The 24244-nt window shown below is 37.8% G+C and overlaps 1 protein-coding gene across 4 annotated transcripts in view; it reads left to right on the top strand.

The window, feature by feature from the left end:
* Positions 1–1751: 1751 nt before the first annotated feature.
* Positions 1752–24244, top strand: part of KATNAL1 (katanin catalytic subunit A1 like 1) — an 80542-nt gene continuing 58049 nt past the window's right edge. The window contains exons 1-2 of one of the 4 annotated variants that reach the window (XM_047723059.1): positions 1752–2113; positions 22394–22569. In XM_047723059.1, the coding sequence (XP_047579015.1) occupies positions 22408–22569 (162 nt within the window). In that variant the 5' untranslated portion in view covers positions 1752–2113; positions 22394–22407. Of the gene's footprint in view, positions 2114–2302; positions 2490–2573; positions 2694–22393; positions 22570–24244 lie in introns of those variants that run through there. The other 3 variants (XM_047723060.1, XM_047723062.1, XM_047723063.1) reach the window with 3 other exon arrangements.

Here is a 24244-nt window from a genome sequence, read left to right as displayed (position 1 = left end):
AAAGAAAAGGGTTTGATTTCCAAGCTGTGTGTAGCAGGAGAGAAAAGAGTTGCAAAAGGTGAGATATGAGAGTCCATGTGTTCAGAGAAAAGCAAGAACTCAGAGCTAGAAATGACCCCGAGATTGTAACCGCCTCCCTCCCACTCTGGTGATGGGGGGAATGTACAATCTTTGAGAGAACATTGGCCTTTCCACAGGAGGTGGGAAAGGGACTTGAGTCTATTTCGACAAAATTTCTGTGGACAAGGTGACCCAGACTGAGAACTGGATGACATACACATAAGTAGCTTGCTATTTTCAATCAATTTCTCAAGAGACATTTATTGGTAGAAAACGACAGAGTAATTCCCCCCCCCACTTCCTCTATTTACTTAAATCTCTAGGTCTCATTTTCCACATCTGCAAAATCTGGAGATTGGGCAACATCTCTGTGGTCTCTATTAGGGTCTACATTTCTAATTATAGTCTCACAGATGCAGAGAACAGATTGGTGGTTGCCAGAGGTGGGGGGTGGGAGTAGTGGAGTGAAATGGGTGATGAAGGGAGTCAAAGGGTACACAGTTTCTTTTTAAATATTTTATTTACTGATTTTGACAGAGAGAGAGACAGCTGAGACCTGGAACACAAGTGGGGCGAGTGAGAGAGGGAAAAGCAGGCTTCCCTCCCCACCCCAGCAGGAAGCTGGATTAGGGTCTCCATCCTAGGACCCTGGGACCATGACCCGAGCCAAAGGCAGATGCTTAACGACGGAGCCACCCTGGTGCCCGGTACACATTTTCTGTTACAGAATAAATAAGTCCTGGGGATGTAATGTACAGCCTGGTGACTAAATTTAACAACACCGTATTTTGTATTTGAAAGTTGCTAAGACTGAAATTATTTTTATGTATTTGAAAGTTGCTAAGACTGAAATTATTTTTATGTTCTTTTCTTGAGGTTCATTTACTCACAGTGAAATGTACAGATTTTACACGTACCATTCCATGAGTTTTGGCAGATGCACATACCTCTATAACCGAAACCCTAAGCAGGGTGTAGAGCTTTTCCATCACTACAGAAAACTCCCTCTTCAGTCACACCCACCCTCACCTCCAGGCTACCACTCCTGACTCTTATCACAAAGGAGTAAATAACTGAATGCCAGTCTTTGTTTTACAGCGCTCCACCAGTCTCAGTGCCTTTATTTCTCACAAGCACGGTGCGCTAGACATCATCTCCATTTTGCAGGTTAGAATGTTCAGCATCAGAGCGTGTAAGTAAACTGCCCCTGGTCAACAGCTACCCAGTGTAAGGGCAGGACGTGAACCGAGAAGCGGGTTTTAGACGCCCACGCGCTCAACCTGTCTCTGCGGTACTGCATCTCTGAGACGGGTCTCGGGAAGAGTCCATAAACGGTTACTTCGGAAGTATGACACATCAAAAATTCAGCTGAAATCAGTGCCACTTACAAGTTCTCAAACGTCCTTAATAATCCTTTAGGCCGTACGCATACGCCTTACTAAAGGATTCGTTTCCATCCCACTCCTCAAAGTGGCAGAAAGGTGTGAAAGATTGCAAATTCGGTTTTCCCGGTGAAAACCCCAGAAAGGGTGGTTCCGGTTCCAGAGCCAGCGAGGGATGCCCGCAAAGGCGGCGGGGGAGGGGCCGGACCGGACGACCTTTAAAGAGCGGGGCGCTGAGCCGATCAGGCGCTCCTTCCTCTGACGCCATAGGCAACCTCCCAGAATAGAGCGGGCACCAACGCGCTCAGCCGATGGCACAGGACACGCGTCCTGCCAACCTGATTGGACGCTGCCGCGGCAGGGCTCAGTGGGCAGTACCCGAGTTCCGTTAGTCACTCGTCCTCCTCAATGTCACCGTCTCCCTCTTCCAGACGCACCCTTACGCCTCCCTTCCCCCTCACCCGGGTGGGGTTCCCAGGCTCCTCCCCCGAGTGACTAAGCGCCTCCGCGCTCCCCCCACCGCTCGCTAGGCCTGCGGCTGCCATGGCAACCGTACGCCGCCGCCACCGCCTCTTCACGCACGTAGGGAACTAACGGACTCCGCGGCGGCGGCGGCCGGTGCCCCACCCCCACCCGGACCGCCTCACCAACGGCGGGCCGACCTGCGGCACGTAAGTAATGGATCAGAGGGAGACGGGCGCAAGCAGGAGAGCAGGTGGTGGGGTGTTCAGGTTGACAGCCACACCCGGTCTCCCGCTGCCACGGCAGTGCGGCGGCACGCATCCTGGGGCGCCGTGAGGGGAAGTAGAGAACAGTGGGAGCGCGAGGCTCGCGGGGTATTATGGGGATTGTAGTTTAGCGGCTCCACAGGCTTGCGGCCTTGGCGGGATGGCCCGGACCGGCGAACTACAAAGCCCGGCGGCCCTGACCGTTGGGAAAGACCGATAAACTTGAAGCGGACCGGGCGAGAGAAAAATCTGTCTTTGTGGTGCAGGGGTTCTTGGGTGGTCGCGGAACTGGGCTCTGCGCTGGGAAAGGGAAGTGGAGGTGAGACTTGGGCTTCCCGTCCTGCCGTTTGGCCCGCCCCGGCTAACTGCGCTCGGCCCCACCCCGACGGGGCTGGGCCACCGCCCCGCCTAGTCTCAGGGATGAGCAGCCGCCCCAGCTGCAGGGCCTCGGGCCTGCGGCGTCTCTGACCCTCCCAGGTTGCTGCCTCTGGGTGCCGAACCGTATGTATGGCACGCATTTGATGTGAGACCCGAGAAACTGTTTTTTTTTTTTTTTTTTTTTTTTTTAACTGGCCTTTCTCCTTTCCCTAATACGTTTATTTCTAGGTATTTAATTATATTTACTCTTAAGTAGCTCAGAGGTGTTTGCATATTAAACCCATTAATAATTACTCAAAGGGCGTTAATGCTTCAAGATCAAGTGTAGAAGTAGAGACCATGCTGTTATATAGTAGCATTTTTTTTTTTTTACCGTTTTGCCTTTTATTTATTGAGGGTCAGGATTGCAAAATGAGTACACCTACACCCCCACTTACTAGCTTGAATATTGCCTACACATATTTTGATTCTATTTTGAAGATTAGTTTAACTTACTAGTGATTTTTTTTTTTACTAGTGATTTTTAAAGCACAGACTTGTCTTTTTTTTTTATTTTTAGCAGTGGGTAGTAGTAATTATTTTCTTTGGTATTTCATTGTTCTCAGAATTATTCAGGAGCATATTTTCAGAATGAAAAATGCCATGTTCTACTTAAAAAAAAATATTCTGCAGTACACCTTAGTCCTTAGAGTTTGCTCAGGTCCTGGTGGTAAGGAAGCCAACACAGATTTAGAAAACCTACCTTAATTACCCTTTAGAATTTTTTCAACAGGCAGATAACTGTCCTAGAAATTAAGTGTTTTATATAATATCTAGAAAAATTGTTGATAGGACAGTGGGCTTACTTTGTGTGTGTTCTTTTTGTGTTTTGTTTTTTAATTAGAGAAGGGGCAGGGGAAGGGGCAGAGAGAGAGGGAGGGAGAGAGACTCTTAAGCAGACTCCTGGCTTTATCGCAGGACCCTGAAATCACAACCAGAGCTAAAACCAAGAGTCAGATGCTTAGCTGACTATACCACCCAGGCACCCCTGTTTGTGTTTTTTAAACAAGAAGACAACACAAGGCCACTACAAAATCCCCTTTTTCTCTATTACAATGAGGCTGACTTGTAAATTTTACTTAAAGTACCATTTTTGTACAAGGAGTTGGAAAGTAAATTTTAAAAGACCCTTAGGAAAAAAAAATTGACGCCTTAATGGCATATAGTACAGGGGTTGGAAGCATATTATTTGTTTATTCAAGATTTGTTAAGAACCTGTGATATTGTAGGTGTTATGCCTGGTAGTGGTAATAAAAATATAATAGAAGATAGTCTGTGTTCTGCCTGAGCAAACAGTCATGTTATCACAATAGGGATAGGTGCAAGTTGCTAAAGGAGCCCAGAGTGGAAATAAACAGTAATATAACAATAATATTTATTGAATACTTTATTTCAGTGAGGCACTGTACGGTATTTTGCATGTAGCCCATTATGTAATCCTCTAAAAATCCCTAGCTACTGTTACTTAGAGTTGAAGAAACAGAGATCTTGTTCAGAGTCATAGCTGATAAGGTTTGAACCTGGGATTTCAACCCAGGTGGGTCTAATTTAAGTCATGATCTCAACCACTGATGCCATTCTCTGTACCCATTGGTCGAAAGATCTTGACCTATCTAAGGAGATTGGGGGAAGTTTCTAGTATGATGTGACATTTGACTTCAGCTAAGTAAGTTGACGTTTCACTGGGAGAGAAGGTGAGGAAAGTGATTTTTTTTTTTTTAAGATTTTATTTATTTATTTGACAGAGATCATAAGTAGGCAGAGAGGCAGGCAGAGAGAGAGGGGGAAGCAGGCTCCCTGCTGTGTGGAGAGCCTGATCAGAGGACCCTGAGATCATGACCAGAGCTGAAGGCAGAGGCTTAACCCACTGAGCCATCCAGATGCCCCTGAGGAAAGTGATTTTAGGCACGTGGCACAACAAAAGCAAAGGATAGATTCCAGAGTTTTGTGTTTGGAGAATCCTGGGTCATTCTGATGCCTGAATCCTAGAGTACTTGCAATGGAGTTGGGGGAGAGGTTAGAAGAGAACTCGGTACCATGATTTTTTTTTTCCCCCACATAGGGCAACCTTTGAAGAATTTCAGAAGTATTGTTAATTGGGTTTGTATTTTAGAATGGTAACTCCAGCTGAAGTTTGGAGAGGGGAGAATAGAGTGGTGTAGGGAAACCAGTTTTAGGGGAAAAAAAGGTACAATAGAAAAATGAAGATACATCTGAACTAAGCAGTTGAGGTTATGGTAGACAGGGATTGTAGAAGGATTTAAGGGATAAAATTGATATGACCTTAGCTGGGGGCTAGAAAGTTTTGGAACCCTAAAACAAATGATTTCTAATTTTCTGGCTAGGACGTTTGTGAGGATAGTGAAACCATTTATTTGAGAGGAGGAAGAGCAGGGTTTTGTTGGAGTTAAATGCTCAGAACTGAACAGACCTTTATCTTTATTTAAAATTCCAGTGGGATATTGAGGTAAGGATGCATTTGGATCTGGAGCTCAGGATAGAGCATTCACGGTTGGAGGTGGGGATTTGCATGTGTGTAAGTAGTTGAAATTACAGGAGAGAGGGGATCAGCTCACATTGGAGAAATGCGTGGAAATGAAAAAGGAAAAGTTCTAGTGTGGAACTCTTGGGAAGGAAGAGCATTTTGGGTGTGTGTGCATGTGTGCCCACATGTGTGTGTTGGGGCAGGAAAATGGGACCATGTTTGAAAGGAAGTGGGAAAAGTGCCTACAAATGAGACTGAGAGGTTGGGAGGCAGAGAGAAGAATCAGAGTGAGCCTGCATTAACAAATGACAAAGGAGAGGAAAAAAGGAAGCAGGAATGGACCAGAGTATCTTGTGTCTCGGAGAGGGCAAGTAAGGTAAAGATTGAAACATGTCCAGTGGATTTGGTGGCTGTAAAGTATTTCTAAACTTCTTTGCAAAAATAAAGAGAAATGCGAGCATAGGCTACTTGAAAAACAAGATTAAAAACTTTAAAAAATTTTCTTGATAATACATATACAAAAGAAAATAAAATAATGAGCTCCCCATGTAGTTGTCACTTTCCTTGAAGAATGAACACATAGCCAGTTTTGTTTCTTCTGTTACTCCTTCCTGCAAATGGATTATCTTAAAGCTAAACTCAGATATTATATCTTTTTATCTGTAATTATTTCATTATGTATCTTGAAAATTAAGGGTTTTTGGGGTGCCTGGCTGGCTCAGTCAGTAGAGTGAGCAACTCTGGATCTTGGGGTTGTGAGTTCAAGCCCCACGATTGGGTCTAGAGATTACTTAATAAATAAACTTTTAAAAAAGAATTAAGGATTCTTAAAACCCTGTGATATTATGCTACTTACTTGACAGTACTTCCTTACTATGAAATTTCCAGGCATACTTCTCTTTTTAAAGAAGTTTGATTATGAAGAAAAGAAACAGATGAGGCAGTAACTAAAAAGGGTTTGTAGGTTTTCTGTTTCTATTTTTGTTTTTTTAAAGACTGATAAACTATTAGGGAAAGAGCCAATAAAGAGGAAATGTTTGCAGATGTAGAAAATAAAGAGGAGATAGCTGATAGAGGACTGAAAATTTAGGGAAGGATGGGATGAGGAGGGTGGAAGAATTAGTCTAGAATTAGTTATATTGTGTAAGTATCAACTAAGTGCCCACTGTGATCCTAGGCAGTGTGCTGATGTAGACAGGAGGAGAGAGGCACTGAAAAGGAGAGAAGTGAGAATATAGATAATTTATAAGTTAGAGAGTTCAAACTCATGATCTCTAAGAGGTCGGTAGGAATCAAGGTCAATTGATGAGAGGAGATTGGGTTTAGGAAAGGAGAATGGTGGAGATTTGGAATAGCCACTGTAGAAAGCTAGGACGGGTTAAGAATGGTTTCGTCAAGCTGAGATTAGAATTCAGTAATTTTCAGTGACAGCAAAACACAAGGTTGTGTGATCCCCCCCCCACCCTTAAATTTCGATTTACTATTGGAGAGCTTAAAATACTAAGGAAACCTATAGCTTAATGTGTTACTAAAGAGAAGAGAATCCAGGCCAAGAACTTAACGATTGAGTATTCTTAAACAACTTTATATTTATTCATTTAACTGATAATTATTATCTATTTTGTATAAATATCGCAGTAAAATTAGAAAGCTCCTATGGATCCTTTAGATTAGTACTTTATACTTTATTTTCTCAACATGCACAGTGGTATTCTTTTATAGAGAACATTTCTCCAAGTAACGTTTACTGACTATGGTATAGTGGAAGGGGTCAGATACATCTGTTGTCAATTCTGGAACTACAGCTTATTTTCTATGTAATCACAGGCAAGTTTCCCAACCTGTCTCCTTACTTAAAAAAAAAAAAAAAAAAAAGATAGTAATACTATTTATAAGATTTTTGGGAGGAATAGGCAGTTTAACAGAGGTAAACCCAAAGTGCCCAGTGACTGAACACCTTTCTCTTCCCTCCCTCCCCCGTCGCAAGAATGTGCCAGGATTGTCATTTCTGTTTGACGAGAGACCTTGTTCTGTGACTACCTGATCATATGAAGCAGGTAGTTCAAGGCAGTAGGTATATTACAAAATAATGATTTGTTCTATAAAAGGATTCATCAATTACTCTTTTAAGTGAGGCTTCCCTTTAATGCCGTAAAATTTTTTTTTTTTTTTTTGTAGACCATTAATAATATTAACATCTTTGCCTTGGTTTCGTCTTCAGAGAAATTTGGAATTCTGCTGCATGATTTGAGATTCCAGTAGCCTAAATTTCTTTGACTATATCTCATTTCTGGACTGATTTATATTATGATGTCACTAATTTTGAACCTCCGTTTATAAAATGGAAATATGTATATTTTAATGTACTCAGCATTATTTCAAACACTTTTTTCTCGTAGATAACTATACTCATATTTGGTAGGCCTAGTGAAATACTGCCTTAGAATACTTAGTAACTTAGGTATATACAGGCATTAGCTAGAAAAATTTAAGGCATAGATTGTGAGAGGAGTGAAAAAAAAAAACCCAAAAGGAGTGTTTTCCAAGGCGAGTTGTTTAATGTCCGCTAGATGTCTTTGTTTCTTTTGCTATGGATGGTTTGATTATGGCCCTATTTGAAGGTATGGAGATGGAATAAATGACCTTTTAAGTCCCTTTCCAACTTTGTAATTCTTAGTTACTAATTGTCCATTAATAATTGTTGACTAAAAGCTCCTCTTAAGCAGCCTGTTAGAAAGTGACTTTTATTTTTTAAGTTTTTATTTAAATTCCAGTTAGTTAGGGGCACCTGGGTGGCTGAGTCTGTCTGTTAGGTGTCTGCAGTTGGCTCAGGTCATGATCCTGGAATCTTGGAATTGAGCCCCCTCATCAGGCTCCCTGCTCAGCAGGAATCTGCTTCCTCTGCCGCTCACCCTGCTCGTGCTCTTTCTCTCTTTCAAATAAATAAATAAAAATCTTTAAAAAAATAAATTTCAGTAGTTAACATATAATGTGTTATGAGTTTCAGGTGTACAGTAGTGATTCAACACTTCCACACAGTAACTGGTGCTTCGCACAAGTGCATTTCGTAATCTCCTTCACCTGTTTCCCCCATCCTCCCATCCATGTCCCCTCTGGTGGCCATAGGTTTGTTTGTTCTCTGTAGTAAGAGTCTGTTTCTTCCTTTGCCTCCCCGTCAGCTTTTTTCCCCTTTGCTTTTGTTTTTTGTCTCTTGACTTCCATCTATGAGTGAAGTCATGGTATTTGTCTTTGACTTACTTCGCTCAGCATACTCATGTCATTTCAAATGGCAAGATTTCATTATTTTTTAAAAGTGAGCTTTAGTTTGAAATTATTATTCTTTCTAATTTTTTGGGTATGAAGATATTTTTTATAAATGCTTCTGTAACTTATAATCATGTCTGTATAACTTCAACTTTATTTCATTTATTTCAATAGCATGTTCTTTCATTCTCTTTGATTTCTCTGTACTGGTGAGTGTCTTAAAACTTAAGTATCTTTTCCTTTCTGATGATTTTCCCTTCTTCCATTTTTCTTGGTGAATATGGGCCTTCCATATACATGGGTGTTTGCTAAATGGGGTAGGTGTTTGCTAAATAGTATAGAATAGATGATGAATGTATGACTGAATAGATATGATAATATTAATTGATTAAAGACTACTTGGTAAAGTGACAGACAGGGTTTTGAAAGGTTTCATGTAATATCATTCAAATACCTTGAAATTAAGGACAGTAGTATGTAATTATATAGGCAACTGGAATAAAATACATTATTTCATCTCTACTAGCTAGCCTTTTATTTTTTTTTAATTTTTTTTTTTTTAAGATTTTATTTATTTATTTGACAGAGAGATCACAAGCAGGCAGAGAGGCAGACAGAGAGAGAGGAGGAAGCAGGCTCCCTGCTGAGCAGAGAGCCCGATGCGGGGCTCGATCCCAGGACTCTGAGATCATGACCCGAGCTGAAGGCAGCGGCTTAACCCACTGAGCCACCCAGGCGCCCCGCTAGCCTTTTATTTTTTATTTTTGGATTAGCTATATAACTTTGAAGAAGTTGATGTATTTTGAAGGAATTTGAGCGGTAGAGTATAATGACCCAACAGTGCAGGCTCTGAGTTTAGACACACCTGGGTGTAAATCAAGGCTGGGTGTTTAAATTCTTTAAAGCCTCTGCCTCCTTGTCTATTAAATGGGGGTAACCATTTTTATTTAGTAGTGTGATGAGAATTAAAGGAGATAATGACTAGACAGCCATTTTTATCATATTTCCTCATGTGGAATAAACATTCAGTGAACGTTATTTCTATGTTGAAAAGGTACTTAAGTACTTAAGATAAAATATATTGCTTAAGCTGCCATCTTGACACAGAATGGCAGGTATAAACATTGTCGGCTGCCTCAGTGTTGTAAAGAATTGAGTACCAGGGCAGAAATTACTGTTGTGGCTACTTTTTTAGAAACTTAAGCTCTTAGAATGATCGCTTTAGATTCTTTTATTTTGAATGGACGGTCATTTGTCTGTTCCCTAAGCATTTGAGAAGTGAGCTTAGGTAAGGAAACACATGAAAAGACTTGGTTGCTACAGACACTTTCCTGTTGTCTCTGAGTTTGCATGAAGTCCTGTTCTCCATTATTCCTGGCAAGCTACAGTCCTTGACCATATAACCCATTATCAAGAAATGGGAGGTATTGTGGCTTTCAGAATAAACTGTTTTGGTGACTAGTATTCACATAATGGGTTAATTTATTGCTATTAAAACATAGTTCAAAATGCGGTTAATTTGAGCAGTTGTGGTTATGTGTTTTTTTAATTACTTGGATTTATAGCAGTCATTGTATGAAATAGACTGGACCTTGGCGATTTCAATAAACTTTTTTTTTTTTTTAAGTATGTAGAGGCTGAACATTGGTAGAATTCAACATGATACAAAATGCTTAAAATCAAGTCTGATTTGTTGTTTTGCTACCACAGTTCCAACTTGTATTATTTTGTTCACATCGCTGTACTTGAGGCTGCTTCAGTGTTTTTGAAATAAATATTTCAGGGATTTGCAACTCATAGAAGGAAAAGGAACATTCTGAGAGAATTATGGAAGTGTGAGAATGAAAATAGCTTAAAGCAATATTTTTTAAAGCTTCACATACATTATAAGTATAACTGAATTGGATATCACTCGCTCATCCTAAAAAATTAGTTTGAAAAAAATGTTTTCTTTCTCATTTTAAAACCACAGCTGTGGAGACAAAAGAATTATTTGTGAAATCTTAAGCAGTTTAGGCTTCTCAGTATATGCTAGTTTTTGTTTTCCCAAACATGTGCCCTAGTCTTGGTATGAGATAAAAATCCAAGTATGTTGGGAGAGAAAGCTCTGTGTGTGTGTGTGTGTTGTGGGAGAATGGTAGTTCAGAAGAGAAGCAAGTGTGGCTGTAGATGTAATGTAGCTGAGGAGAGATTGGAACCAGGATTTTATTTGATTCGTTAGGGTTAGATAAGAGTCTTAAAGAGATAAGTCATAATTATGTAGGACCAAATGAAACTTTCTTTCTTCTTGGTCTGAGCATGAACTTGAACAGAGCTCTTCTCATTCTGAGCATGGAACTCTCTTTGAGAAAAGAACTCTCCTTGAAGATATTAGTTGGATCATTCTGTATAGGGCAATATTACTGGATCAGTTCAGCAGTAAATACTGTAAGAAGGTGCTGAATTCATTTTTGAATACGTGATAATCTCAGAATAAGAGAAGTATTGTCAAGCATGACATTGCTTAAAGCAGTTCATGCCTTTTTTTAGATGTAACCTGACATTTTAAGTCCTAGAAACTTCTGGGGGCACCTGAGTGGCTCTGTTGAGCCTGAGGTCCTGGGATCAGCCATGATGGCTTTGCCATCTGCCCCTCCCCCTGTTTGTGTTTTTTTTCTCTCTCTCTATCAAATAAATAAAATTTTCGGAAAAAAAAAGTCCTAGAAACTTCTAATTTATAATAAAGGAGATTTTTTAGAAACCCTCTATATTTCAAGATTATGGTTAAGAGTAACTAAAATTATGGTACAGCTTCTAGGAATTTATTTCTTATTATTTTTAAATATTTATTTGAGAGAGAGAGAGCATGCTCTTGAGAGAGAGTGTGAGTGGGGTGGGGGAAGGGGGAGAAGCAGGCACCCTGCTGAGCAATCATGACCTGAGCAGAAGGCGGCCACTTAACCTACTGAGCCACCCAGGTGCTCTGCTTGTGGGCGTTTATAATGAAAACTGGGTCAGTTGATTTCTTGTTATTTTTGAGGAAAAATTAGCTGCTCTAAACCTCTATATTAATGTTGAGTGTGGAGTAAAGATAATAGCTTACATTGATTCACTGCTCTTTATTTGCTAGGAAGGATGCTAACATCACATTTAGTTCTTAACTTTATGATGATAAATATTGTTTTCCCTATTGTATAGATAAAGAACTAAGGCCTAGAGAAATTACACGTTCGCCTGAGGTCACAACTAAAATTTTGTGGTGCCTACATTTATAATCAGTTTTTTCTGCTTGAAATTTTTATATTGCCTTCACACTCGAATAGTTTAGTTTGGTATACTATTCCGTGTTGCACTTCCCCCACCCCCACCCGCCTTTAGCACTTCGAAGGTATAATTTCACTGACTCTAGGTTTCCACTGAAACATAACTCTTGAAAAGTTAGCTTTTTTTTTTTTTTAAAGGTATTGTAGTATTTGTTTCTATTGCTTTTAACATTCTTTAGTTTTACTACCTTGTCTCTAGGTGTGGACTTATTTTTATTTAAATAGTTATTATTGTCCCTAGATTTTGGAAATTTCTTAGTCATTATCACCTGGATATTTTCTCTTTTTTTCCTTTTGGAATTCATAATAGACATATCATGGACCATCTCTTTCTATTCTCTGCATTTCTTCTCTTTGCTTACTTACTTTGTCTCTAAAAGCTGCATTCTGGACAATTTCTTCAGCTCTGTCTTCTGGTTTCTTGATTCTTTTTTTCATCTGTGTCAAATCTGCTATTTGCTTACTAGTTCATTGAGCTTTTAATTTCAATGACCTTTTTTTTAATGCTAGAAGTTTTGAATCTTTTTTGTATCTGTCTATTCATTTTCTAATGTGTTTTCTATGCTTTTAAATATACTTATTTTATAGTAAATAATAGGTTATCATGTGCTTTAGATAATAACATTAATTCTGCTATACGTTGTACCATTTGACTCTGTCTTATGGTAGATTTTATCTTTTTTTGTATCTTGAAGTTTTAGATCTAACCTCTGGAAATTCTGTGAGGCTTGGGAAAAGAATATATGCTGTACTTTTTTTTTTTCCTTGAAAAGTGCCTATGGAGAAATGAATAAATAAACAAATTTTAACATTTCCATATAATGAGGTACTGCTCAGCAGCAAAAACATGCAACAACATGGTTGAATCTCAGAAGCATTTTCTTAATGAAAGAAGCCAAACACCAGAAAACACACTGAGTGATCTATTCATGTCTATTCATCTATTCATGTCTCATTCTAGAACAGATAAAACTGTGGTATGTGAACAGAAGAATACATCATGGGGGTAGAGACTGACTGCAAAGTGGCAGGAAGGAGTTTTCTGGGGTGATGGTAATGTTTTATATGTCACAGTGGTGGTGGATATGCAACTGTATACATTTTTCAAAAGAAATCAAATCCTATAACTTAACAAAAGTTATAGCTCAATAAAACTGATTTTTTTTAGCATTCTTTTTTTTTTTTAAATATTTATTTATTTGACAGAGAGAGAGAAAGAGAGAGAGATCACAAGTAGGCAGAGAGGCAGGCAGAGAGAGAGGGGGGAAGCAGGCTCCCTGCTGAGCAGAGAGCCCCATGCGGGGCTCGATCCCAGGACCCTGAGATCATGACCTGAGCCGAAGGCAGAGGCTTAACCCACTGAGCCACCCAGGCGCCCCAATAAAACTGATTTTTAAAGCTCAGGTAAGGGGTACCTGGGTGACATAGTCGGTTAAGCATCTGACACTTGGTTTCAGCTCAGGTTGTGATATCAGGATTGTGAGATCTTGTCCTCTGTTGGGTTCTGCACTCAGCATGGAATCTGTTAGAAATTCTCTCTCCCTCTTCCTCTGCCCCTCCCACTTGTGCATGTGCTCTCTATCTCTCAGATAAATCAATAAATCTTAAAAAAAATTTAAAAAGCAGGCAAAACTCATCAAGGATCCTTCTGGAGTGCTGTAAATGTTCTGTGTTGTGATGTGGTGTTACCTGGATGCCCCAGTGTTAAAATTCATTGAGCTGTACATTTAAGACTTTTGTACTACTATATAAGTTATATACTTCAATAAGAAAATGCAAAAGGAAAAAATACTCTAGAGAAAAATCAGAATATAAATTGGAGAAAATCTTGAAGGAAGTTTGAGCCAGAGGACAAAGAGATGGAAAATAAGAGAGAAAGGGTAAGAAAATGGGAGGACCAACCTAGGGTCCAACATCTGAATGAAAGGTGTTCCAGAAAAAAAACAGAAAAAATGGAAAGAAATCATCAGTGGAATAATTCAGACATTTTCCTAAAATTAAAGACATTAATTTCTAGATTGAAAGAGTCCCAAATAGACCATTTCAAATATATCATCAACATTTTTTGAAAGCCTGTGTGAAAGAGAAGATCCCACAGACTTTCAGAAAGGGGAACAAAACAGGTGATACATAAAGGGTCAGGAATTTCAATGATGCCAGTCTTCTGAACTTAATTGAAACCTAGAAGATAGTAGAGCAGTACCTTCAAAATTGTGAAGGAAAATTATTTGCAAACTAGCATTCAGTAGCTAAACTATTACTAAACTATGGAGGTAAAATAAAGGTAGAATAAAGTCTCAAAAACTCTACCTCCCGTATATGAAAAATGTGTTCCATAAAAGTAAGGGAGCAAACCAAGAAAGAGAAAGACAGACCAAAATAATTAAATAAATAAAAATAAAATCAATCAATCAACATAGAAGAGGCAAAGGGACTCCCCAGGGTGAAACTGATACCAAGTTGAACAGTTTTGAAAAGTAGGTAGAGTGTCTTCCTTCAGAGCAAAGGTTAGGCTTGCTTAAAGTCTTGGAAGAAAGTGATAGTATCTTCCTTTGGAACAAAGGATAGGTTCTGTATAATAGATTGGCTTCCCTAAACTGAGGATTTCTCTCCTGTAATGCAACCTACTGTATATGAGGATATCAGCCAGTCCATTGTGCATTGCCTTATGGCAAGTGGGGCTTGAGGAACTGGTGCCCCCTCCCTCCCTATGCCTTGGGTTGTCTTCTGAAAGTTTTATAGTTTTAACTTATGTTTTGGTCAATAATTCATTTTGAGATAATTTTTGTATCTGATATTAAGAGTTCAGGTTCTTTTTGCATATGGATTTCTGGTTGTCTCAGCACCCTTTTTTTTGGGAAAAAAATTGTCCTTGTTGACTTGCCTTGACAACTTTGTGAGAAATTAATTGGCCATATATGTATGGATCTATTTTTGGACTGTCTAATTTGTTCCATTGGTCTGTGATTCTTTCTGTATGCCAATATAACACTGTCTGGATTGTTGCAACTTTATAGTAAGTCTTGGGAATCAGATAATATAAGTTGTCTTACTTCGGTAAACTGTTTTGGCTATTCAGTGCCCTTTGTATTTCCATATAAATTGTGAAATCAGCTTGTCAGTTTTTACAAAAAAGGCTGCTGGAATTTTATTTGGGATTGTATTGACTCTATAGATCACTTTCAAGAGATTTGACATCTTACCCTATTGAATGTATCAGTTCATAAGCATGCTCACACCTGTATATCCACTAACTTAGGTCATCTTTAACTTCCCTTAGACATTTTTGGTTGTTTTCAATATTCAGATCTTGCATGTATTTTGTTTAAACTTATCCCTGAGTATTTAATATTTTTTAGTGTTTTCATTTTTGATTTTTGTTTTCAGTTATTTATTATTAATAAGTAGAAATGCAGTTGATTTTTTGCAGTTGATTTTTTTTAATATTGACTTTGTGTCCTACAACATAATAGCTTTTGAGTTACAAAATAAATTTTGAGTTACAAAACTCACTTACTAGTTCTAGTAACTATTGTAGATTCCCTAGGATTTTCTCCATTCATAATCATGTTGTATATGAATAAAAGCAATTTTTTTCCCCATCTGTATGCCTTTTATTTTTTTCTTTCTTACTTGATTGTGGTAGTTAGAACTTCTAGTTCTAATGTTGAATAGAAGGAATAAGAGCAAATATACGGGCCTTGTTCTTTCTTGATATTGGGGGAGAGCATTCACTCTTTCACAGTAAATATGATTTTAGCTGTGGGTATTTCATTGATGCTCTTTACTGGGTTGAGGAAATTCTCTTTTTTTTTTTTTCACTTTTGTAAAAGATTTTATTTATTTATTAATTTATTTGACAGAGATGACAAGTAGGCAGACAGAGAGAGGGGGAAGCAGGCTCCCTGCTGAGCAGAGAGCCCGATTCGGGGCTCCATTCCAGGATCTTGAGATCATGACCTGAGCCGAAGGCAGAGGCTTTAAACCACTGAGCCACCCAGGCACCCCAGAATATCACTTTTTTAATCTTAGTTATTATTATTTTTCTGATAATATAAAGTGAATGTTTTATGAAATTATTTTGGATACAATCTCAGATAATATAACCATAATGCAAAACTTGTGGATAATGGGAAAAACAAAAACTGCATTGACCCTTTCAATTTTTTGATACAATTAAATGTAATTTATTTATCAGCTCTTTTTAAGTGTCCTTCTGCAAGGAAATTCTCTTCTTATTTTGCTGAGTTCTTATGAATGGTGTTGATATTTTTGTCAAAGCTTTTTATGTATCTATTGAGATAATCTTATATTTCATTTCTAGTCTTCTAAAATTGACTGTTTTTTAAATGTAAACCACTTTGAAAAAAAACCACCTTGAATTTTTTTTTTTTTAAAGATTTTATTGATTTATTTTGACAGACAGAGATCACAAATAGGCAGAGAAGCAGAGAGAGAGAGAGAGAGAGAGGAGGAAGCAGGCCCCCTGCCGAGCAGAGAGCCCGATTCGGGGCTCGATCCCAGGATCCTGGAATCATGACCTGAGCCGAAGGCAGAGGCTTTAACCCACTGAGCCACCCAGGCACCCCTTGAATTTTTGATATAAACACCTCTTTGGTCATAATGCATTACTCTTTTTATATATTACTGCATTTGACTACCTAACATTTAAAGATTTTTCTATCTATGTTCCTGAGTAGTACTTGTGTGTAAATTTCTTTTATATAATGTCTGGTTTTGGTAGCTGGGTAATATTGGCCTTAAAATACAACTTGGTTGTTTTTCTTCCTCTTCTTTTTTTTCTGAGAGTTTGTTTAGAAGTGGTTTTATTTTTTCCTTAAATGCTTTGGGAGAATTCACTAGTGAAACCATTTGAATCTGGAGAGTTTGTTTGTTTTGATGGGAAGATTTTAAATTATAAGTTGCGGGGTGCCTGGGTGGCTCAGTGGGTTAAGCCTCTGCCTTCAGCTCAGGTCATGATCTCAGGGTCCTGGGGTCAAGTCCCGCATTGGGCTCTCTGCTTGGCGGGGAGCCTGCTTCCTCCTCTCTCTCTCTCTCTGCTTGCCTCTCTGCCTACTTGTGATCTCTCTCTGTCAAATAAATAAATAAAATCTTAAAAATTATAAGTTGCATATCATTGATTGATATAGGACTATTCAGATTAATCACTCTATTTCTTCTTGAGTAAGCTTTGGTATTTTGTGACCTTTATAGAATTTGCCCATTTTATTAAGTCCTCTTTTGCCTTTTAATATCTCTAAAGTTTGTAATGTTAACCGCTCCTTCATTTCTGATTTTGTTAATTTGTGCTTTCTCTTTCTCTTTCCTAGTCAGTATTACTAGAGGTGTATTCATTTTAATGATATTTCTAAAGAACCAGCTTGGCTACATTGAAATTTTCTATTCTTCTGATTTCTGTTCTTAAATTTATTATGTTCTACTTCTTTTTGGTTTAATTTGCTTGCATTTTCCCAGATTTTTTAATTTTTAAAAGAAATTTTATTTATTTGAGAGAGAGAGTACGAGCAAGAGGGAAGTGGAAAGGCAGAGTGGGAGGGAGAACCAGGCTCCCTGCTAAGTAGAGAGCCTGATGTGGGCCAGTTCCAGGACCTGGAGATACTGTGCTGAGTGGAAGGCACATGCTCAACCATCAGAGCCACCTAGGCACCCCTTCCCAGATTCTTAAGATAGAAGCTGAAAGCAGAAGTCAGCAAATAACAATCTGGGGACCAAATCTAGCCAGTCACTTTTTTGAATGGCCTATGAACTGAGAATGGTTTTTTCATTCTTTTAATGGTTAAAAAAGTCAAAAGATACTATTTTGTGACATGTAGAACTTAAGTGAAATTCAGTTATCAGTGTCCATTAATACAGGTTTATTGGAACACAGCCACACATATTACTTATGGCAACTTTTGTGAGTTTGAGTAGTTGGGACAGAGATTTTGCAACATTCTTAATGTTTTGTACTGCTGCTTGGTGCACTATAATCACTGTTTTAAGTAACTTGCATATCACTATTCGGTGACCATTTACTTTATTATCCAGCACTTTACCCATCACGTTGAAACAAGAAAAGATGAGAAAAAATGGACTTGACATATTATACTTCTAGAGTACCTTAGAGTATGAATTGTCAAATTAGATGACAGAGTATTGATTATTATGCAGTGATACCATAGCTGTGCTAAAAGATACACAGTACATACTGATATTACCAGACTAATCACTCATCAAAGTATTCCCATCTCACAGGAAAATAATGTTTGGAAAAATTAGAAAATTTAAAAAGGAATATCTTATCATTGCAGAATTTCTTCCCAAAATTATTAACAATGAAAATCAGGCTGCACTGAGGTTAAGTTTCTGAGCGTCTCATTTGTTAGCCAAGTAAGGAAGTTGTTTACTGATGGTGCCTTAACTAAATCCTGTTTGATTGTAGTGGCCAAAGAAATGTGTCTGGAGAAAATAAACTTGTTTAGAGCTATTAGCCTTTTGGCGAGAACAGTTGATGGAAGAGTTGAGAACATTGATAGTCAATTAAACAAAGCAGAGGATTTTGAGTGGTTTTCCTTGGCTTTCCTGGATTGACAGAGGTTACCAGTACAGCTCAAGTGTTGTTATTCAAGAAGTCAATTCTAAGTTTGAAGTTTTTGAAGAACTAGTTTTAAAAACAGTGTTCATGGAATAATTACAAACAAAAAATTTACAGAAAATTCAGAAACACTAATTGTGTATGACCTGAGGTGGAATCTGCCAGGGTTGCCAACTGATGGTGGCAAAAATACATGTAGAGCAGAAAAAGGCTTAGGTGAACGAATTTACAAAACTAATTTACAAAATTGTAGAGTGGTTAAAAATCTATGGTTTTTTATTGTTTTATTTATCAGTAGGTATTTTGCAGTGAATATTTGAATATATTATGCAATATAGAACTTGTCATGCCTCGAGACTCAAGAGTGTTGCTCTTGTGGACTTAATCTTTGTCAGCTCCATGAATTTTATCAGAAATAGAAGCTGAGTAGCCTGACTTGCCCTACCACACTTCAGTTCAGTGGCTTAGTAGTGGTAAAGTTTTAATTTAGCCTTTTGAGCTTAGGGCTGAATTGAGGTTTTTCTGAATGAGAGGAACTGCTCTCAACCACTGTTACTGAACATTGAATGGCTTTGGAAATCAGTTTTTGCTGCAGACTTGATCATGTTTCTTAATGTACTCAACCTAAAATTACCAGCAAAACAGTGGTTATGTGGAAAACTAAGTTATTTCGATGTCAACTAGTGTTGTTTAAATCACAAGTAATATTAAGCTGTTTTGTGTAGCTCTCTCCATGCCATCAGAAGTGAAGTTAAAGAAGTGATGTCACTCAGATTTGCTGGAGATCGTATCAGAGCTCCATTTCAGCAGCCTTCTGAGAGACTTTGATGCAAATGCAAAGGAAATTACCATTTTACAAAATCCATTTAATTTGTACCTTAACCTTTAATTGGAAGTGATTAATCTGCAATGTAAGGACATGCTGAAAGACAAATATTAAGAATAAAGTCTGTAGATATCTTCCAAACAATGAACATTGAAATCATATGTATGCAGTGGCACCTTTCTAGGTAAAAAGACATTTTCAAACATGAAATACATAAAATCTTATTAAAAAGCAGCACTACCATATGAACGTTTGCAATTGATTAAAAAAAAGACTTTATTTGAGTAGAGCAAGAGGGCGAGAGAGAGCGAGTGAGAGAGAGAGAGAGAGAGAGAATGAGAATGAGAGAGAGCATGTGCGCACGAGAGAGCGCACAAGGGTTCAGGCAGGGAGGGGCAAAAGGAGAGGGAGAAGCAGATTCCCCGCTGAGCAGGGAGCCCTGTGCTGGTCTGGTCTCAGTCCCAGGACCCTGGGCTCATGACCAGAACTAAAGGCAGATGCTTAACTGACTGAGCCACCCAGGTGCCCCTGCAATTGATCTCGACGATAGGGAACACAAATTTTGAATCTCATCTAAGTGGAATATTATCCTCCTCCACAAAAGAGCTTCATTCTTACAAGGAGATGGGTTTTACAAAAAGTTGTACTCTGCAGTTATTACTATAATGTTTTGAATTTTATCAATAAAAATTATGGAAAATTTTCTCATTATTTAAGTATTTATATAATCTCCTCAACTTTACCTGTTGGCCCTTAAAGCCTAAAATAATTACTGTCTGACCCTCTGTAGAAAGAATTTGCTGGGGTGCCTGTGTGACTCAGAGTGTCTGCCTTGGCCTTAGGTCATGATTCTAGGGTCCTGGGATCAAGTCCTGCATCAGGCTCCCTGCTGAGTGGGAAGCATGCTTCACCCTCTCCCTGCTCTGCCTGCTGCTCCCTCAGCTTGTGCTCACTCTCTGTCAAATAAAATCTTAAAAACCCCTGCTTTATGTCAAGATATTTTTATCCTGCGTAGTTGTGTACCTGCACATATTAGCAGAATTAATGTTTTGTGTCACAGTGACTTTACAAGAAAATAATACATGGAACAGCTTTGTTTCTACTGGATTTATTAATTACAGGTCATTCTCTGTAATAAGACTTTATTGCTTGGTGTTACTGTTCTGATTTGAACAGGAGGTTTTCCATGATTTCCATGTGGGTAAATCTACTGAATGCTTTAGTTTCTAACTGCAAAAGTAGTGTACTTTTTGCTGCAATTTGATTCTCAAATAACATAGATGCTTTCTTCCTGGAACTTATGCTGGGTGAAGGGACAAATAATATATCAAAAAACATAAAGGAAACCGCTTTATTTTTAAGAATATAGTGGAGTCCTTTGGAAATGCCTAGAACTGATGTGCTTAATTTTGAGGAAGAGTTTTTGAGCTGCTTAAGAATAGAGAAGAGGTAGAGAGAAAGGGCTAAGTAACGCCAAAATATAATTCCCTTAGAAAGGCATGGAGAAATATTTTTTAAATTTAAATTCAATTAATTTATACATAGTGTATAGTTTTAGAGATAGAGTTCAGTAATTCCTCAGTTGTATATCACACCCAGTGCTCATTACATCATGTGCTGTTCTTAATGTCCATCACCCTGTTACCTCATCCTCCTACCCTCCTTCCCCTACCAGCAACCCTCCATTTGTTTCCTTTGGTTAAGAGCCTCTTAGGTTTGTCTCCTTCTCTGATTTCATCTTGATTTACTTTTCACTGTCTTCATCTATGCTCCTCTGTTTTGTTTCTTAAATTCCACATATGAGTGAATTCATAGAACTGTCTTTCTCTGATTGACTTACACTGCTTAGCATAATACCCTCTAGTTCCAGCCACATCATTGCAAATGGCAAGGTTTCATTTTTTTGATGGTTGAGTAATACTCCATTTTGTATGTATACCACATCTTTATCTGTTCATCTGTCAGTGGACATCTGGGCCCTTTCCATAGTTTGGCTATTATGGACATTGCAGCTATAAACACTGGGGTGCATATGCCCCTTTGGATCACTACATGTCTATCTTTGGGGTATATACCTACTAGTGCAATTGCTGGGTTGTAGGGTAGTTCTATTTTTAGCTTTCTGAGGGACCTCCATACTGTTTTCCAGAGTGGCTGTACCAGTTTGCATTCCCACCAGTAGTGTAAGAGGGTTCCCCTGTCTTTGCATCCTTGCCAACATTTGTTGTTTTCTGATTTGTTAATTTTCACCATTCTGACAGGTGCAAAGTGGTATCTCATTGTGGTTTTGATTTGTATGTCCCTGATGTTGGGTGATGTTGAGCATTTTTTCCATATGTCTCTTGTCCATTTTTGTATGTCTTTGGAGAAATATCTGTTCATTTCTTGACTGGGTTAGGCATGGAGAAATACTTTGATTTTCTCTACTAAGTGGATTCATTGGTTTACTGTTTTATACAATAAGAGTAGGACAATTTGTACTCTTCCTGGATGTTATTCTACTGTATCTCTGAACTTCCTATTCTTTGTAGTCTTGGACGGAAAGTATCTTTGCATAAGAGCCTTGGATGATTCTTGGATGGTTTTGGGAAGTCAGGAATTAAAGTCAGAATTACTGGGCTGGACAGCTTTGGTGGAAACCAGAGGTTCAGATGATAACTCTTCTTCCTAGCATCTGTCGAAGGGAAAAGATTGATGATAGTTATTTGCACAGACAGAAAACTATAGACAAAATCATAGAATATTGTAAGTTGAGGAGTAAAAAGGGCTCAGGTAGTTTAATTCTTGGTTTTTTGCTTAGATTTAAGTTGTGTGGGACAATTAAATACATATAAATTATGCATGGACAACTATAGGCTGTTTCTTTAAAATGTATTCCTTAAGTAGGACTTCTGGTTTTGGGGGCCAAAATGTTTTAGAACTAATTTCTGCAGTTTTTTCAGTGGAAAAAATATGTGATATTCACATACTTATTACTAAATTATCAGAAATAAATTGAATATGATCAAGTTCATCTTTATTATTATTACAACTTACGGTAATTGTAAATGGGCAAGGAGAACTGGTGTCCAATTTATGTACCTTTAACATAAGCCAATAGTTCAGAGCTGTGTAATTTCTGTGTTATCTCCTTAGGTGTTCTTTTATGATATCCTTTGTACTTCCAAAATTAGCAACTTTGTTCAGTATTATAAAATGCATTTAGATAACCTCAAAGAAAGAGAACCATTTTGACTTTGAAAGTAGTTTTAAGCAGATATTTTAAAGAATAAGAAAAAATGTTCTGAAGTTGGTGCCGAAAACTCAGTAAGAAGACATTATGTATTCTGTGTAGGTCTCTGGAGGAAGATGAATTTGGCTGAGATTTGTGACAATGCAAAGAAAGGAAGAGAATATGCACTTCTTGGAAACTATGACTCATCAATGGTGTATTACCAGGGGGTGATACAGCAGATTCAGAGACATTGCCTGTCAGTCAGAGACCCGGCTGTCAAAGGCAAATGGCAACAGGTAAGACACATTCCAGTATTCAGTGAATGAGGGCAGTCCCTTCATTATACTTGAGAGCCTAGAATTGGAAAATTAGTTGGAGGTTTTGTAAATAGCTCTTATTTGTCCAAATACTGAAATATATTAATATATATATATAAGTATATATATATTTAAAACATACTCTGAATAATTTTGTCTTGCTCAGTTAATATTTTATATATTTTTCATAGCTTTCATGAGACATATTTTGAAGGTATTCTAATTGAATCTACTTTCAGTTTTTTAAGTTTTCATGATCAGTCACTTAGTTGTGTGTAATTACAAATTTTTGATAGAAGGTATTTCTACTTGCCCTTTTCCCTTTCATTTTTACATGTAGTTTTGACCCATTTCATAAAACTTTTCCTTTAAGAGAGTTTCCTCTTCTTTTGAAAGACTTCCTACAAATACAAAGGAGTCAATAATCTAATAAAACTAATATATTTGCTGTGTCTCTTGACTGTACAACTTGATTATATACTAGTACAGTTAATGAAAACTTGAATTAGAATTTCCCCACTTATTCTTAAAACTTAAAATCCTTTTAAAATTAAAAGTACAAAGTCAAGTATTTCTTTGAAGTTTCCACTTAATGTCCTAATGCCTTTCAAGCGTTTCTTTTAATTTTTCCATGTCAAAAATTGATGTTTCACTAAGTTTTCAGGGTAAATTTGGCTTTTTTTCCAACTTAAGCATTACCAAATTATTTTGAGTGAGAACAATATACTTGCTTTAACTTGAGTTGAATTTTTAATTGTGTTTTTTCTGTCCTACATACTAGCCACAGGCAAGAGTGGTTTATTAGCTTGGAAATATTTTGGAGAGTTTCTCAATTGTGTTAAATAGTAACCATTTCTATTTGGATATTTCTACTATGTTTATTTCCATTAGGTTCTCTAATTTCATTTCTCCAAGTATATAATTGCATATATTAGCAGTTGAATTTTACCTAGATTTTTCTTTTCTCTGCTTTACAGTAAAGTGTGCTTTCTGGTTAAAAACAAATTAGAATTGTTAAAATGAACTTATAGATGTAATTTTCAATCCATTATCTGTTTGCCTTTGAAAATTAGTTTCATCTCAAAGTTTGAAAACACAAGAATTTCCACATAGTAGGTACTCAGTGAAGTTTCTTAAATATGGAAAAAATCTTGCCTGTGAACTCAAAATGAACTTTATCCAACACTTGAAAGAATTTAAACAAGTCCAGAAGAATTCATAGATGAAGGAGAATTTAAATAAAAGTTGGAAATTGGTAATTCTTAGTATTCCAGCACCTAAGGTTTTCAGATGCAGGTTTTCAGGCATTTCATACTTAATGATATTAGGAGTAGGAAATACTGGTAAAAATTCTGGCTGATAATTTTTTTTTTTTTAAAGATTTTATTTATTTATTTGACAGAGAGAGATCACAAGTAGACAGAGAGGCAGGCAGAGAGAGAGAGAGGGAAGCAGGCTCCCTGCTGAGCAGAGAGCCCGATGCGGGACTTGATCCCAGGACCCTGAGACCATGATCTGAGCCGAAGGCAGCGGCTTAACCCACTGAGCCACCCAGGCGCCCCTGGCTGATAATTTTTTGAAAGCTATTTATAAATATAGTAAGAGGATTTAGCATAACATTTTAGATTTCTGGGAATGGTTAACTTGTTACTGA

This window comes from Lutra lutra, chromosome 3, assembly GCF_902655055.1.
Source record: "Lutra lutra chromosome 3, mLutLut1.2, whole genome shotgun sequence".
Lineage (NCBI taxonomy): Eukaryota > Metazoa > Chordata > Mammalia > Carnivora > Mustelidae > Lutra > Lutra lutra.
The sequence above is the reverse complement of the archived record's forward strand: the minus strand, read 5'-3'. Positions and strand labels throughout refer to the sequence as shown.